Source organism: Mixophyes fleayi, chromosome 2 (assembly GCF_038048845.1).
Source record: "Mixophyes fleayi isolate aMixFle1 chromosome 2, aMixFle1.hap1, whole genome shotgun sequence".
NCBI classification, from domain to species: Eukaryota; Metazoa; Chordata; class Amphibia; order Anura; family Limnodynastidae; genus Mixophyes; species Mixophyes fleayi.
This window is the reverse complement of record NC_134403.1, coordinates 85,224,700-85,241,460: the sequence shown is the minus strand read 5'-3', so window position 1 is coordinate 85,241,460 and position 16,761 is coordinate 85,224,700. Positions and strand designations below refer to the sequence as shown.

At 41.8% G+C, this 16,761-nt stretch overlaps 1 protein-coding gene across 4 annotated transcripts in view; it reads right to left on the bottom strand.

The window, feature by feature from the left end:
* The window catches only part of LOC142141215 (retinol dehydrogenase 16-like), a 38,313-nt gene that overhangs the window by 5,052 nt on the left and 16,500 nt on the right, over window positions 1-16,761 (bottom strand). For 2 of the 4 annotated variants that reach the window (XM_075199442.1, XM_075199440.1), the window contains exons 2-4: window positions 4,457-4,779; window positions 2,480-2,738; window positions 18-181 (exon numbers count right to left, since the gene is read on the bottom strand). In XM_075199442.1, coding sequence (XP_075055543.1) covers window positions 18-181; window positions 2,480-2,738; window positions 4,457-4,769 — 736 coding nt within the window. In that variant the 5' untranslated portion in view covers window positions 4,770-4,779. Of the gene's footprint in view, window positions 1-17; window positions 182-2,479; window positions 2,739-4,456; window positions 4,780-6,681; window positions 6,777-14,506; window positions 14,602-16,761 lie in introns of those variants that run through there. The other 2 variants (XM_075199439.1, XM_075199438.1) reach the window with 2 other exon arrangements.

Sequence of the window (16,761 nt, the reverse complement as noted above, 5' to 3'; positions counted from 1 at the left end):
TTAGAAAATATACTCACACTTCTCATAGTATTGCTGCCCATAGCTCCGGCGTATTTCCTCTGGAAGTCGTGTCCAGGCTTTACTTGCGCTCTCTTTCATTAGTTTAGCATCTGTCACCTGCGTCACGAAGAAGCCTGGTTCTATGATACAGACTTTCACACCAAAGGAGGTCATCTCACGCCTATAAAATATAGTTACAATGTTATAGAACTGTGGCAAAATGTAAGACATATGTTCAGTTAGGGATTTCACTATACTGATTAGCTTACATAGTATATAACAATATAATATTTATTTTGTGACAAACTAAAAGTATATGTTAAGCAATGTTATCATTCATACAAAATATTTAAGTTTACCATGGTTGTTCATTTGGGACGGAGGGAAACTGTAGAAGATGAACAGAGTGCTGGGTTGATTTCATGTCACCATTCTTAGTAGCCTCAGATACACTGAGAAGAATTCCTCCCTCTCCTTCATGCCTCACATTCTGTCCCTCTCAAAATCCTACTACTTCCACCTTCGGAATATATCCAAGATACGCCTCTTTCTCACCACCAAAGCTACGAAAACCCTCGTTCACTCGCTTGTAATCTCTTGCCTTGACTACTGTAACCTCCTTCTCTGTGGCCTACCTGATTCTCACATTGACCCTCTTAAGTCTATCTTCAATGCTGCTGCCCATCTCATTTTTCTCTCCCGCCGCTCTATCTCTGCTGTCTCCCTCCAACAGTCACTACATTGGCTTCCCATGGCCTACAGAATTAAATTTAAACTCCTCACCCTCACCTTTAAAGCTCTTAATCAATCCTCCCCTCCCTACATCTCCAATCTCATCTCAACCTACACTCCTACCCGCCCCCTCCGCTCTGACTGTGAGCGCCGCCTCACTGCTTCACTGATCACCTCTTCTCACTCCCGTCTCCAGGACATTGTCCAGGCTGCTCCCCAGCTGTGGAACGATCTTCCACGTTTCATCAGGTTAGCATCTACTTTCAAAGGCTTCAAGAATACCCTTAAGACTCATTTCTTTATTCAAATCTATCAGTCTTCCTCCTAACTCCCTTGTCCCGGCTCTCTCCCCCAGGTAGTACCACCCTATTTGTGTCTGCCTCTTTCCTTTAGGATGTAAGCTCTCAGGAGCAGGGCCCTCTTTCCTTGTGTGTTCTGTCTACTATTCCATCACCCTCTGTACCTCTTGGCCTGCTTTCCACCCCATTTTCTTAAGCTGCGGCCTACTTCTCGCTGATTTCTACCATCACTTTCACTCATTGTCCCAGTAATAATTTGATTTTCATTACCATGTTACCTGTGTCTGTGTATATATTTTTGTTCTTTCTGCATAAAGTTGTGCCATGGCCCCGTTTTCTGTATGTCATGTACAGCGCTGCGGACCCTTTGTGGCGCCTTATCAATTAAAGATATTATTATTATTATTATTATTATTAATAGAACCCTAAGAATGACTGACCCTTGCACTAAAGTGCTTCACCTTCACTTCTCATGTGCAGCCAGTTCAGACAGCACAGCTTTTATAAGAACTTGCTAAAGGTTATTTAATGGTACATCTAGTGTATGTAAATTCAGTGTATCCTGATTTCTAAAATCTCTGTGAGGAAACAGCAATATTTGCAACGTTAGTGAGGCTACAGCTCAGAAGACCTGTCTAGGGTTGACACTTTGGACATTTATGCTCCCATGTTGACGGGGGCTTTTCATAACAAGCATCCTACCACGGCATCTAGAGGTCATCTGAGTGTTGCCACTGGAAGGAGGGTAATTAATGATATCTAACTTAAGCTGGGTACACACTACAGAAATTTCAACCAACTTTTTATGCCGAGCGATTTTACATGCGATCGATGATCCTATCGCTCGGTCCATGGACTGCATACACACTAGCCTTGTTTAGGATGATAAAGGGAAGAGCGGACGTCCCTTTAGCGACTTTTTACAGCCATGTTGTCGTGAGCAATGACTAATTTCGTACTCACTGTTGTGGATCGGTCGGAAGTTTATACACACTACACAGCGGAAACGAGATTGGAACGAAGATATTAAACGGTACGACCAACCAAATGAGGTGACAATCGTCCATTTGGGCAGACTTTCGACCATCGTGTCACTGCACACACTGACCCGACTTTTGTCATATGTCAGCTGATTGAGCCGATTATTGGACGAAAACCGTGTAGTGTGTACCCAGCTTTACTGACCTGGCTCCCAGCATGTGTGTACACAGGCCCCTCTTCACACCATCATTGCTAAGTCTCAGCATGTGACGTCAGTACAAGATAACATCATCCTTATGTCTCTGCAACTCTTGCAAGCAGTTTGGTCCAAGCACTTAAGACAATTTATGCCCAATTTTGTAGTTTTAAACTAAATCACTGTATGGCCATCTTTAATCTGAACAGCTAAGTACATATAAAATCTGAAGATCCAAACAACCAATATAGAACAGGTACAAATTGCTCACCGGAGACTGTCAGAGAAAGATTCCACTCCATATTTAGATATGCAGTATCCTCCACCACAGATGGTCAGTCTACCCGCAATGCTCGCTACGTTCACTACACGCCCGCGGGCTCTCCGAATCATGGGTAGCACCTGAAGAGTAACATCAATCACCCCCAATAAGTTCACATTGAGGATTTTTAAAAAGTCCTCCTTAGTCAGCCATTCATTAGGGGCAGTTGGAACAGACACACCTGCATTATTCACCAAACCCCAGAGACCTGAAGACCAAAAAAATGAGAGGACTGAAAACAGATTGTAAATTGATAGACTGTTATTAATTTAATGAAATCATTGTGTTTTCTGCATGTTTTACCTTAAGTATGTAATCACGTGCAAAACGGACATTACGTCAATGAATGCAATTGCATGCAATACATGTCTGAACACAACTGACACACACGACTCCCTACGAATAGCGGAATGGGGTGGGAAGGGGCAGACCAGCATAGGCCATGTAAAGGAAGGGCGTTCCTATGCAGAAGTGGCCGATTCAAGTCTTGTGTTTGTCAGCAGTACGCTCGTTTTAAGCCGTATCTTTTGCGCTACACTATTTACACCACTACAGGGCAGGTGTAAATTGTGACTGATAGTGATGACTAACATGGCATAGTCTTTCATTTAAAAATTACACTTATGTGTGCCAGTAGCGATCACAGAACATCTGTATGCAACTTAGATAGACTATAAAAACACAGTGTCTGTACAGTATGCATTAAAATAATTTTTAGTTATGTAATTAATATAAAAAAAATATATTAAATTTGATTTTTTTATAGAAATCATTATACTGTTAAAAGTTGATATTTTATGACCAAATAAAAGTTTTCTGTTTTCTTATGTGAGCTTGTACTTACGCATGTGTGAATACAGCAGTCTGTTCTGTGTGTCTACGTACCGCAAGTGCTGGTTAGGCAGAGTGTACTTTCATTGATGGAATGACTGGGGGGGTTCCTAAATTGTTATCTGGGGGTTGATATGTTATGGGGAGTTAATTAAATGGCAGGGGCATGAGGATGCTCACTGTATTGTGTAGTGGTAACAAGGATGCTCTCTATGGTCTTAGCCAGGGCCGTAACTAGGGCTGTGCAACAGGGGCGACCACCCAGGGCGCAAAGCTAAAGGGGGCGCAATTTAGGAATATTTTAGGTTAATTTGGTTAAAATTGAGGGCTGGGGGGCGGCATTTGTCTTTCTCGCCCCAGGCGCTAGAATTCTAAGATACGGCTCTGGTCTCAGCAGTCACTAGAATGCTAAATACTAGTCAGATGGGGCTGGTATATGTGAGTAAATGATTATAACTTTTTGACAACAAACTTTCATGGGGTGTTGTGTTTGAACAAAATAGTCTAATAATCCAGGGATTGTTAATAATTTCATTTGAATACTATTTTTGCAGATTTTCAAAACAAGATCCTAACTTTCCAAAAGCTAGCTAGACGACAACAAAGCTACAAGAACATGCCAGAAAGAACAGCGGCAACAAGTAAGGGGGAATGGCCCGATTTATATAAATTTGAATGCTGGAGAATATTCCCAAGTAGTGGAATATTCCTTAATCAGGCCCAGGGCATTTGGACAAACATAAGGCTATTGCGAGGACTAATAACCAACATTCCACTCCTACAGCCCATAATAATAAAAAAATGCACAAATAAAGGTAAGCTAACAAAGTAAAAAAATTATTATGCACTAAAATGCACAATATCTGTTCTTTTATCAAATGATATGTTATCTATGTAAAATAGCAACAACCAAATTAAACTGAACATGAGTATAAAGTGATCTTTTGCATATGCTATACAACACAAAACCTTTTCTATAGTATTTTTAAACTATCTTTAGGTATCCTGTGGCTCTCCAGCCACCACTATAATCCAATTCCCAGTGGAATGTGTATTTTATGATGTACAAATGTAGGAAATTAAATCATCTCTGACCTTTATCTCCTACAATATCTGCAACCCACTTAGCTGTAGAGCTCACGCTCTGACTGTCAGTAACATCAAGGATCACAGTCTTTAGCCTGCTGGATGTCACCTTCTTCAGGTTTTCGGCACCATGCGGAGTCAGACAAGCTGCAAGAACATACAAGCCTCGTCTGTCCAGCTGCTTAGCTGCTAGGTTTCCAAAGCCAGAGTCACATCCAGTAATCAGCACATATTTATCTATTAGATTTGGTAGGATCAGTCGGCTTCGGTTCCACTTGATCAGATAGATCACAGTCAAGAGCACTAGTAGAAGAAGCCACATGACAGACGTCCTGCAATAAAAATTCAGGTAAAAAAAATAGTTATAAAAAAAATAATAAAAGCAGAAAGAGAGACTAACAGCGCTTGATATAATAATAAGCCAGAAAATCAGTACAAAGTCTGAAACTCTGCCATATGATAGTTCATTGGAACAGCCTTTGTACTGATTTTATGGCTTATTATTATATCAAGCGCGGTTAGTCTCTTTTTCTGCTTTGGATTTTCATAGGTGGTTTGGCATTAACCCTGAGTTCGTTACAGCTGTTGATCAATTAAGTAATTTCCTTCTGTGTGTTTTGTTCTCCAGGCGCAGGACACAGTTTTTGTTTTGTTAGATTAAAAATAAATAAATAAAGCACAATATATGATTATGTATTAAGTATTATGCATCATTAATCCAATGCCCTACTCATTAAGAGCCTTGACAGTGGTGCTTTCAAAGCCAAGGTTAGACCTTAGTTAAAGCATCTCATAAAAGCTGTTTTTATTGCTAGCATTTGTTATAAAATCCTTGCAAAGTTCTTAGCCATACAAATAAATTCTGTCATTCTGTCTAGAATGAATTCAGACCCGATTGGCTTTATGTCTATAACATCTCAAGATGATCTTGAGATGAAAATCATAAAAAAAATAAAATGCTTTATTCTTTGATTAAAGCATTTTTTAAATTAACATGTTTCTATTTATGTTTTAGTTTTTTATATTTCCCATCTATTTTTAAACATTTTATTTTTTCTATTTTTCACTTTATTTACCAAGTGAAACCAAATCTGGGCTTTCAGTTCCAATATGCATGTGTAATCCGATTGCCGGGTTCATGCATGTGCATTTCTGCATAAGTGGTAAACAGGGGCGGGCTGGCCCAGGCCGCTATTAGGGCCGGGGGTAGGCCGGCCGGACGCCCCCCCCCCCCCCCGGATGCAAAATACAATACTTTCCCCCGCAGTCGCATCTGATAACATCAGATGCGTCAGCGCACAGGCGGCCGCATCCCATGACAGGGGATGCGGCCGCGTCATCAATGACGTGGCCGCATCCCTTTTCATGTGATGGGCCGCCTGTGTGCCCCCCGGCCATGCCTCTACAAGCCCGCGCCTGGTGGTAAACACTGTGGACCAGTATCTCTGGGGCAGCGGAGTATGTCCCTGAATAATGGTTTGCAGTCTGTAATATGAACAATAACACTGTGCATAATAAAGGGGACTATGACAAGGCTAAACAGATACTATAGCAAACAACATAGCAAGGCAATCTATGATCCAGACAGTGAACGTTCAAGGATGCAGAATAAATGTCCTAAGTAATATTACATGGACAAATACACACACAGTACAATATACTATGCAGCAGTGTGTCACGCAGGCCAGCAAGAGATTCCAGAGCCATCAGTCTTTCCAGTCGGGTGAGTTCTGAGATCATGGAGTACAGCCAGTACTGGCAGCAAAACTGAATGCAAATTTCTTGCACAGGTCTTGAGTAGAGAGAAAATTGCAGCAAAGTTTATCACAAATGGATTTTTTTTAGTGGGACAGCCTGTTTTGCTGCGGTGTGAAGTACAACCATACAATTTTCAAGTTCCACTTTTTCTTCACTAATGCACACAATGCCATTCTGCACTGTCACAGGCCAAAGTAGACATTCATAGACATAGCAAAATTTTGTAAGGGCTCAAATGTACGACCAAAAGGTGAAAAACTCGCATAAACACATGGTACTTTGACAGGGAATGTGGGGTTTCTTCAGCTGTGGGTCCCATAGCATCTGTACCTCTTGCACCTAGATTTCCACCCTTGCACATTGAGGAGGGGGGGGGGGCAGTGCTTTCCAGTTGCCCAGAATTCCCCTTTGTGCTTGAATTATGCTGACAACATTGTTTGAACAGGCAGGCATCACTGAACACATCAGTTACTTACCCACAATAAGGAGCCTGCATTCTGCTCTGCTCCTCCCAATCGCAAAATTGTAATGTAAAACTACAAGGTCTGGGAGAGGTAAGCCAGAGAGTGGAGGCTTCTTACTGGGTGTAATTCACAATTTTCAGCAATGCCTGTCTATTGGAAGTAAAAATAAAGAGTGCAGTGATAGGCTAATCTGAGAGAACTTCCCTACCTCTCTTGCACAATGTGAGATCTGACTACCACCCATTCTATCCCAGCATGTTAACCCTATACCTGACATGGCAACAACTGCACCTATAGAACAGAAAGTGAATCATGAACAAATGAATATTACAGAAACTGGGGTGTGGCGCCCTCTGCTGCTAGGTTTCTTGAGTGAAGCTTGTTGTGTTTTCTCTCCCTTTATAGTATATTCTGTTCTGCTACACAGATATGTTCTCTGTAATATGTGGAACAACTATTCCACAAATTATATTGCATATATACTATATTGTGTGCAAATGTGCGTGTACACATATATATATATATATATATATATATATATATATATATATATATATATATATATATATATATATTAGGGATGTGCACCGGCGACTTTTGAGGTCTCGTGTTTTGTGTTTTGGATCCGGATTTTCGTTATTTTTGGGGTTCGGATTTGTCTCGCAAAACACTTGACGAAAGGTCTCGGTTCGGATTTAAGGTTTTGGATTCGGATTTTTTTTGAAAAAAACATAAAAAGTTTAAAAATCAAGTTTTTGGGCTTATTTTCACTCCTACGCTATTATTAACCTCAATAACATTCAATAACAAGCATTTCCACTAATTTACAGTGTATTCTGAACACCTCACAATATAGTTATTAGTCATACTTGCCAACTTTTCCTCGTTGGCTTCAGGGAGATCCCAGGGGAGGTGGGCGTGCAGGGGCGGGGCTTGACGAATTGCATAATTTTGGCCATGCCCCCTAAACGATTGTCACAATTTTGTCCAATTACAGCAGGGGCGGGCTAAGATGACGTGATATTTGTATCATTAAGTCCCGCCCCCACTACTTATCTACTGAGGGTCGAGAACCGGGAAGTTGCCCTGCTCTCCCGGGAGTCTCCCAGAAATACGGGAGACTCCTGGACATTCCGGGAGAGTAGCGTTAAAGAAAAACAGGTAATGAATCTCTAGAGACTGAAGTGTCTTTTACATTTATGTCTCCATTACTGAAGTCATGTTGTCTTACCTGTCAGTCTTCGATTATATCTTGGTCTCCATGAAAATGGCCACCTCCACAGGCATCAATACATGGACATAGGACACAATTTCTGAACTGTGTCATCATGCCACAGATGGTGAAGCCAACCACGTCTTGTACTGGCTCAGCATCAGGGAGAATGCCAGACTCTTCAGGGAGTGAGGGAGATCACTCCTATTTCAGGGAGACTCCCTGACATTCAGGGAGAGTTGGCAAGTATGTTATTAGTCCAAAACGTTGCAACAAGGTATCTTTCTGGACTGCGTAGAGGAGTGGGTCACCACAATATATATTAAAAACCCTGAACTTTTATGATTCGCACCAATAAATGTACCTGGACTGCGTAGAGGAGTGGGTCACCACAATATATATTAAAAACCCTGAACTTTTATGAATCGCACCAATAAATGTACCTGGACTGCGTAGAGGAGTGGGTCACCACAATATATTAAAAACCCTGAACTTTTATGAATCGCACCAATAAATGTACCTGGACTGCGTAGAGGAGTGGGTCACCACAATATATTAAAAACCCTGAACTTTTATGATTCGCACCAATAAATGTACCTGGACTGCCTAGAGGAGTGGGTCACCACAATATATATAATAAGAAAACCATCAACTTGTATGATTCGCACCAATAAATGTACCTGGACTGCGTAGAGGAGTGGGTCACCACAATATATTAAAAACCCTGAACTTTTATGAATCGCACCAATAAATGTACCTGGACTGCGTAGAGGAGTGGGTCACCACAATATATTAAAAACCCTGAACTTTTATGAATCGCACCAATAAATGTACCTGGACTGCCTAGAGGAGTGGGTCACCACAATATATATAATAAGAAAACCATTAACTTGTATGATTCGCACCAATAAATGTACCTGGACTGCGTAGAGGAGTGGGTCACCACAATATATATTAAAAACCCTGAACTTTTATGATTCGCACCAATAAATGTACCTGGACTGCGTAGAGGAGTGGGTCACCACAATATATATAATAAGAAAACCATCAACTTGTATGATTCGCACCAATAAATGTACCTGGACTGCGTAGAGGAGTGGGTCACCACAATATATATTAAAAACCCTGAACTTTTATGAATCGCACCAATAAATGTACCTGGACTGCGTAGAGGAGTGGGTCACCACAATATATTAAAAACCCTGAACTTTTATGAATCGCACCAATAAATGTACCTGGACTGCGTAGAGGAGTGGGTCACCACAATATATTAAAAACCCTGAACTTTTATGATTCGCACCAATAAATGTAGCTGGACTGCCTAGAGGAGTGGGTCACCACAATATATATAATAAGAAAACCATCAACTTGTATGATTCGCACCAATAAATGTACCTGGACTGCGTAGAGGAGTGGGTCACCACAATATATATTAAAAACCCTGAACTTTTATGATTCGCACCAATAAATGTACCTGGACTGCGTAGAGGAGTGGGCACTGGGCACCACAATAAAATATATAAAAAACCTTCAACAGGTCTGCATTACACTACACATACGGCTGCTCCTCCATCCTCTCCATCATATACATGTTGGAGTTTTAGCGTGTGACAACCTCTTGTTTTTGATAATGTCAGTGCATTTTGAATATTTTTCAATTTGCCCCACACCACTGAATGTACTTTATCTATGATACGCATCTATCTATCTTGACTGCGTAGTGTGGTGGCCCCGGTACACAATTTGGTACCGAGGCCACAATATAATTAAAAAACCCTCCACGTGTCAGAATTCCACCAAAAAAGGGTATGGACTGCGTAGTGTGGTGGCCCCGATACACAATTTGGTACCGAGGCCACAATATAATTAAAAAATTGGGCATCAACTGTCACCGTTGTTTAATATATGATACACCTAAATATGGACTGCACAGTGGAGTGGCCCCGGTAGTAAATTTGGTGCCGGGGCCACAATAAAATAAATACACCCTCAACTGGTCTGAATTCCACCAAACAAGTATCTGGACTGCGTAGTGGGGTGGCCCCGGTACCCAATTTGATACCGGGGCCACATTACCTCCTCCAATTTCCAAGTGTAGTGTTTATAACATCTTAACACTACACTAATTCTAGCACGTCAAAACCTCTTATTTTAAATAATGACAGGGCATTTAACTTTTGATTTAATTTATTGAATTTGTTGGCATTTTCTTTTACTTTTTGAACATGGCAAACGACTGTTGAATGGTCACATAATGCCAAAAAAAAAGTTGCAAGATGGAATTGTCCTTGGGCCCTCCCACCTACCCTTATGTTGTTGAAATAGGACATGCACACTTTAACAAACCAATCATTTCAGCGACAGGGCCTACCAAACAACTGTGGCTGAAATGATTGGTTTGTTTGGGCCCCCACACCAATAAAACAATTCATCTCTCCCTGTACAAACTAAACAGGCTCTACTGAGGAAAGATGTCGTCCTTATCCTCAACCTCTGATTCCTCTCCCCCTACTGTGTGTACTTCCTCCTCCTCACACATTATCAATTCGTCCCCGCTGGACTCCACAACCACAGTCCCTCTGTACTGTCTGGAGGGCAGTGCTGTACTTCATTGAGGAATTGATTATTCATTTTTATAAACATCATTTTTTCAACGTTGTGAGGAAGCAACCTCCTTCGCCGCTCACTGACCAGTTTCCCCGCTGCACTAAAAACTCTTTCCGAGTACACACTGGAGGGGGGACAACTCAGTTAAAAAATAGAGCCAGTTTGTACAGGGGCTTCCAAACTGCCTTTTGGAGTTCTACCACGTCACTACCTCTAGTTAATTTAGATTGCAAGGCTTGTAAATATAAATACTTTGAAGATAAAAAAAAGCAGGCTGCACAGACTGTGGAGCTAGAAAGTGAAATTAAATGGACCACGTTACTTTGGTGGCTATCTATGCCCCCCCCCCCCCCTACACTTGTAGTTGAATATAAATAAAGCAGCCTGCATAGACTGTAGAACTAGCAATTCAAATATACAAAGAAATGGACAAAGGCAGTTTGGTATCTGTCTGCATCAGATCCCCTCTCCACTAGGAGTAAAACAGAAAACTTTTCAGCCGTTATATAATCTAGAATATAAATAGAAATTGAGAAATGCAATGTGGTATCTGTCTGCATCATAATCATCAACATCCTCCTCAGCGCCAGCTACATCAATATCCTCCTCCCAGTGTACAACATTCACACCTTCATTAGCCAAATCTGTAACTGGACTGTGGGTGATCCTTCCAGCATATGCAGAGGGCGTGCTGCAAATGCTGGATGGAGTCACCTCTTCCCGTACAGTGATGGGAAGGTCAGGGTTCACAACCAACAACACCCTTGGACTCGCCTTGGGGATTTGTGATGTCATCTGTTTAGAAGGCAGAGTTCTTTGCTGTTTTGTTGTTGTTGCTGACAGCATAACTCTCTTAAATTTTTTGTAGGGGGGGAGGAGGGCTTAGATCCTTGGGTGAAGCTGGACCACTAGTCATGAACACGGGACAGGGCCTAAGCCGTTCCTTGCCACTACTTGTCGTAATTGGCATATTGCCAACTTTACGTTTCTCCTCAGATGATTTTAAGTTTCTTTTTTTGCTGTTTTTTGAGAACTTGGGCTTTTTGGATTTTACATGCCCTGTACTAGGAGATTGGGCATCGTGCTTGCCAGACGACGTTGATGGCATTTCATCGTCTATGTCATCACTAGTGGCAGCAGCTTCAGCATTAGGAGGAAGTGGGTCTTGATCTTTCCCTACTTTATCCTCCAAATTTTTGGTCTCCATTATATGTAGCACAAGATACTGCAGAATGTGTGAACTTGGTAATATTGCAGTACCAATGGACTTATACTGCTGGATTGGTTTTGCAAATTTGGTTATAATTATATTTTTTTTTTTTAATTTTTTATTTTTTATTTTTTTTTACTTTTTTTTTATTTTTTAAAAACTTGGGAATAATGGGGAAATAACTATGCCCTTAGAAGCACAGAGCACAGGACACAGCACCACTGGACTGAACAGGACACGGCACAGGACCCAGCAGCACTACGGAACTCAGCAGGACAGAGCACAGGACACAGCACCAATGGACTGATACTGCAGAATGTGTGAACTTTGTAATATTGCAGTACCAATGGACTTATACTGCTGGATTGGTTTTGCAAATTTGGTTATAATTATATATTTTTTTTTTAATTTTTAATTTTTTATTTTTTTTTACTTTTTTTTTATTTTTTAAAAACTTGGGAATAATGGGGAAATAACTATGCCCTTAGAAGCACAGAGCACAGGACACAGCACCACTGGACTGAACAGGACACGGCACAGGACCCAGCAGCACTACGGAACTCAGCAGGACAGAGCACAGGACACAGCACCACTGGACTGATACTGCAGAATGTGTGAACTTTGTAATATTGCAGTACCACTGGACTTTTACTGCTGAATGTGTGAACTTGGTAATATTGCAGTACCAATGGGCTTATACTGCAGGATTGGTTGTGCAAATTTTGTGGTAATTAAAAAAAATTAAAGTAGTTTTTGGTATTTTTTTAAATAACTTTTTTTTATTTTTTTAAACACAGGGGAATATTGGGGAAATAACTATGCCCTTAGAAGCACAGAGCACAGGACACAGCACCACTGGACTGAACAGGACACAGCACAGGACCCAGCAGCACCACTGACCTCAGAAGGACAGAGCACAGCACACAGCACCACTGGACTGATACTGCAGAACACAGCACAGCACAGCACAGAACTAAACAGCACAGCACAGAACTAAACAGCACAGCACGAGATCTACCAGGACAGAGGACCACCTAACACACCCTCCCTCTACCCTGATCAATGCCCGAGTGAAGATGGCGGCGACTAGCGGGGAATTTATAGGATCCGAGTATCGCGAGATCCGACAACGGGATTATGAGTCAGAGCCTCAGTTTCAGATTTGAATTTGGCGCCAATACCCGGATCTGTCTCGGATCGGCAACGTTCGGGTGGGCTCGGATTTCATAAATCCGAGTGCGCTCATCCCTAATATATATATATATATACACACACACACACACACACACACACACACACTAGATGGACAAAAGTATTTGGCCACACCTGTTAATTAATGAACTGAGGTGTTTCAATCAGACCCATTGCCAGAGGTGTATGAGGTCAAGAAGCTAGCCTTGCAGTCTCCGTTTGTAAACATTTGTGACACAAAATGGGTCGTTCTAAAGAGTTCAGTGACTTCAAGTGTTGTACTGTGATAGGATGACACCTTTGCAATAAGACGGTTTGTGAAATTTCATCCCTGCTGGATATTCCACTGTAAGTAATATTATCAGAAAGTGGAAGCGTTTAGGAACAACAGCAACTCAGCAATGAAGCGGAAGACCACGTAAAATCACAAAGCGGGATCAACAACTACTAAGGCGCATGGTGCGTAAAGTCGCCATTCTGGCCGCTGGAATGGAAGTCTCAGTACCTTAGCCATCAATTCCAGGTGCCGGAATGGATGTCTCAATATATTGGCCATTCATTCCGGCAGCCAGAATTGGGCTCTAAGTATCTTAGACAACTATTTCACGTGCCGGAACGGGGCTCTGAGTATATTAATCATCTTATTATTATATTAATCATCTCATCCGGCTGCTGGAATGGGGCTCAGAGTACCCTAACCATCCATCTAAGCAGCTGGAACGGGGCTCAGCATACCCTAACCATCCATTCTGGCTGCCGGAATGGGGCTCTGAGTACCTTAGCCATCCATTACATTTGAATTGTTCAGTCATTATTAAGGGCTATATTACTTATGAGGAGTTTATATTTATGGGGTGGGTAATAATTTAATCTGGGGGTAATATTGGTGTCTGGAAAGAGGATTTACAAAAATATGATGGAAAAGACTTCACAGAAAAATAAAACTGTTACAGACATAAGTGCCTCTTTATTAATGTGCCATGATAAGGCTGATATTCTATTGCTGCTTATCGCAGCGATTAAAAAAATAATCACTTGTCACAACAATCTATCAATAAAATATTGCTGAGCTGTCTGAAGCGGTAAGAGTTAATTTCAGACTTGCCAACTCTCCCGAAATATCCGGGAGACTCCCGCATTTTGCGAGAGTCTCCCGGGCTCCCGGGCGAGTGTGGCAATCCCCCGCATCTGGATAATTCTGCCCACTTCACTAGAATTAAGTCCCAAACGCCGCGATTCCCGGTGAATCGCGGCGTTTGGCCCCGCCCCCCGCTGTCAAATGACGCATTTTGCGTCATCACGTCATGGGGGCAGGTCCAAAATGACGCCACTTGGAGCCCCGCCCCCCCGTTACGCCCACCTCCTCTGCAGGCTCCCGGATTTCACCAACAGAAAGTTGGTAAGTATGGTTAATTTACCAGTTTGCCAGCTCAGCTTTCAGTTGCATTTAGTGGACAAAAGAAAATCATTGTTATTATTTAAAAATTATATATCTAAGCTATTACAACTAAACACAATGTAAATGTGAATTATAACTGATAAGAGTATATATATATATATATATATATATATATATATATATGCTATAGAATGTTTTAATTGTACCATATGCTCACCTGAGTGTATTTCAGCCTAGATGGTTTGCCTGAAACTTTCTTCATTTATGGGGTAGTGATGGAAGTGGTGTGATATCTAATATGTACCATTATGCTATACCATACTTACCTACTTTCTTCAGCTCTCTTCCGGGAGCCAGCCAGTGGAGGGGGGCGTGAGGGGGCGGGGCGGCCAAAATCGCGTCATTTCGGCCCGCCCCCTGTGACGTCATGACGCAAATTGCGTCATTTGACAGCAGGGGGCGGGGCTAAACGCCGCGATTCATCGGGAATCGCGGCGTTTGGGATCTAATTCTGCCCACTTCACTAGGAAGTGGGCACTTCCTAGTGAAGTGGGCAGAATTCGGGAGATTGCCACACTCGCCCGGGAGTCCGGGAGACTCTCGCAAAATGCGGGAGTCTCCCGGACATTCCGGGAGAGTTGGCAAGTATGTGCTATACCTTCACTTCTTCTCACGCTCTGTGTGAAGCTGGTTTCATACCCTGCAGCCTCCGGTAAAAGATTTGGTATCGAGGTGGAAGGGTGCAGCAGCAAGGAGCTGGGAGAAATATCAGGAAGTTTACATGTGTGAGGGCCAGTGCTGATGTGCTCATTGATGGGGGCGAGGCTAAACTCTAAATGCAGCAGTGTGATAGAGTGACTGCACAATCCCAGGCTGATGGCATAATTCTCCTACTTTACTGGTCTCAGCAGCATATTTAACGGTAACTGGGGTTGTGAGTTCATTTTCTCACCATGACTTTATCTGTGTGGAGTTTGTTTGTCCTCTCAGTGTTTACATGGGTTTCCTCCAGAATGCTTCAGTTTCCTCCCACATTCCAAAAATGTACTAGTAGATTAATTAGCTACTATTAAATTGACATTAGTTTTTCTCGGTCTGTGAGTATGTTAGGGAATTTAGACTGTAAGCTCCAATGGGGCAGGGACTGATGTGAGTGAGTTCTCTGTACAGCGCTGCAGAATTAGTGGCGCTATATAAATAGCTGATGATGACTGGGAACATTTAAAAACGGCAAAATTTCTCACAACTAGACATTTATCTTTCAGCACAAGATCTGTGTTTCTCATCTATACTGATTACATGCTCCAGTTCCAGGACTTTTTTCTGGCTACACCCACTTTGTGGAATTCGCTCCTTTGCCCAATAAGACTTTTTTCTTGTCTTCAAGCATTATCTGAAAATCCACCTCTTCAGACAAGCTTATAATATTCCTCAAACACCCTCTTAACCTCACTGCTTTAACTTATTACCACCCTTTATACAGTTCACACAAGACAACAACCCTCTGACCTCCTGACCAATATTGCTGTGTGACTGGTTCCCACTAAGCGCTTTTACATTTGCATTCTGGTTGAACCAGTATTTAGTATGTAGCACTTAACCTCATGTATCAAACTCCCATTGTCCTATCACACAATAAACAATTGTTAGGTCCGCTATTGCATTAGTGTGTAAGCTCCCACAATCATGTTTTATCATAACATAGCACATCGTATCGTTTCATTTGATTTTATAACCGGACTAAAAATCTCTAGAAATGATGGAACAATGTCAGACAAATTCTGTAGTGTGTGTACGTACTCGCGACCAACCATATAGGCAGATCTCTTTTCAGCAGATGGTTATGACATATGAAGAGCCCAAATCTGGAGGTAAATCGTGTAAGATCATGTAAGTGTGTACACATGAATCAGCTGCTGATCTGGACTTTCAGTTGTTGGTAAAATCGTTAAAGATATTGCATTGGGAGAAATTTTCTGTAGTGTGTACACATCTTAAGACGTGTGTAGAGTCAGAGAAGTGAGAAAGAGTGACTATCTCACTATGAAGAGTATGTAACTACGTGCTGGAGAGTAATGTTGCAAGCTGTAAATTATGATCTGCTATGTTTATTTTCATCAAAGGAGATGGCCTGGTGTCCATTAAATTCAAACCTGGTGGTAGTGCACCTCCATACCTGCTGTATCTGTACTTTACAAACTTGCCATTTAATAACCTGCATATGCAGGGACACCTGTTTGCTGCTGAAGCACAGGAGCCTGAGGTAAGAGAGATTCAGTTCAGTGGTTGACTTGAGGGCACAACGGAGGTAGGTGTAATACACCACCACTATCCACCAGGCAAACAAGGTGTTTATACTAAGATATAGCCAGCCTGATTACTGTCACTAAGGACTAGAAGAACAAACTGGTAAAATTATCACTAAGAAACCTAAATATAAAAGAAAATTATTAATAGTGCAGTTGAGAGCTA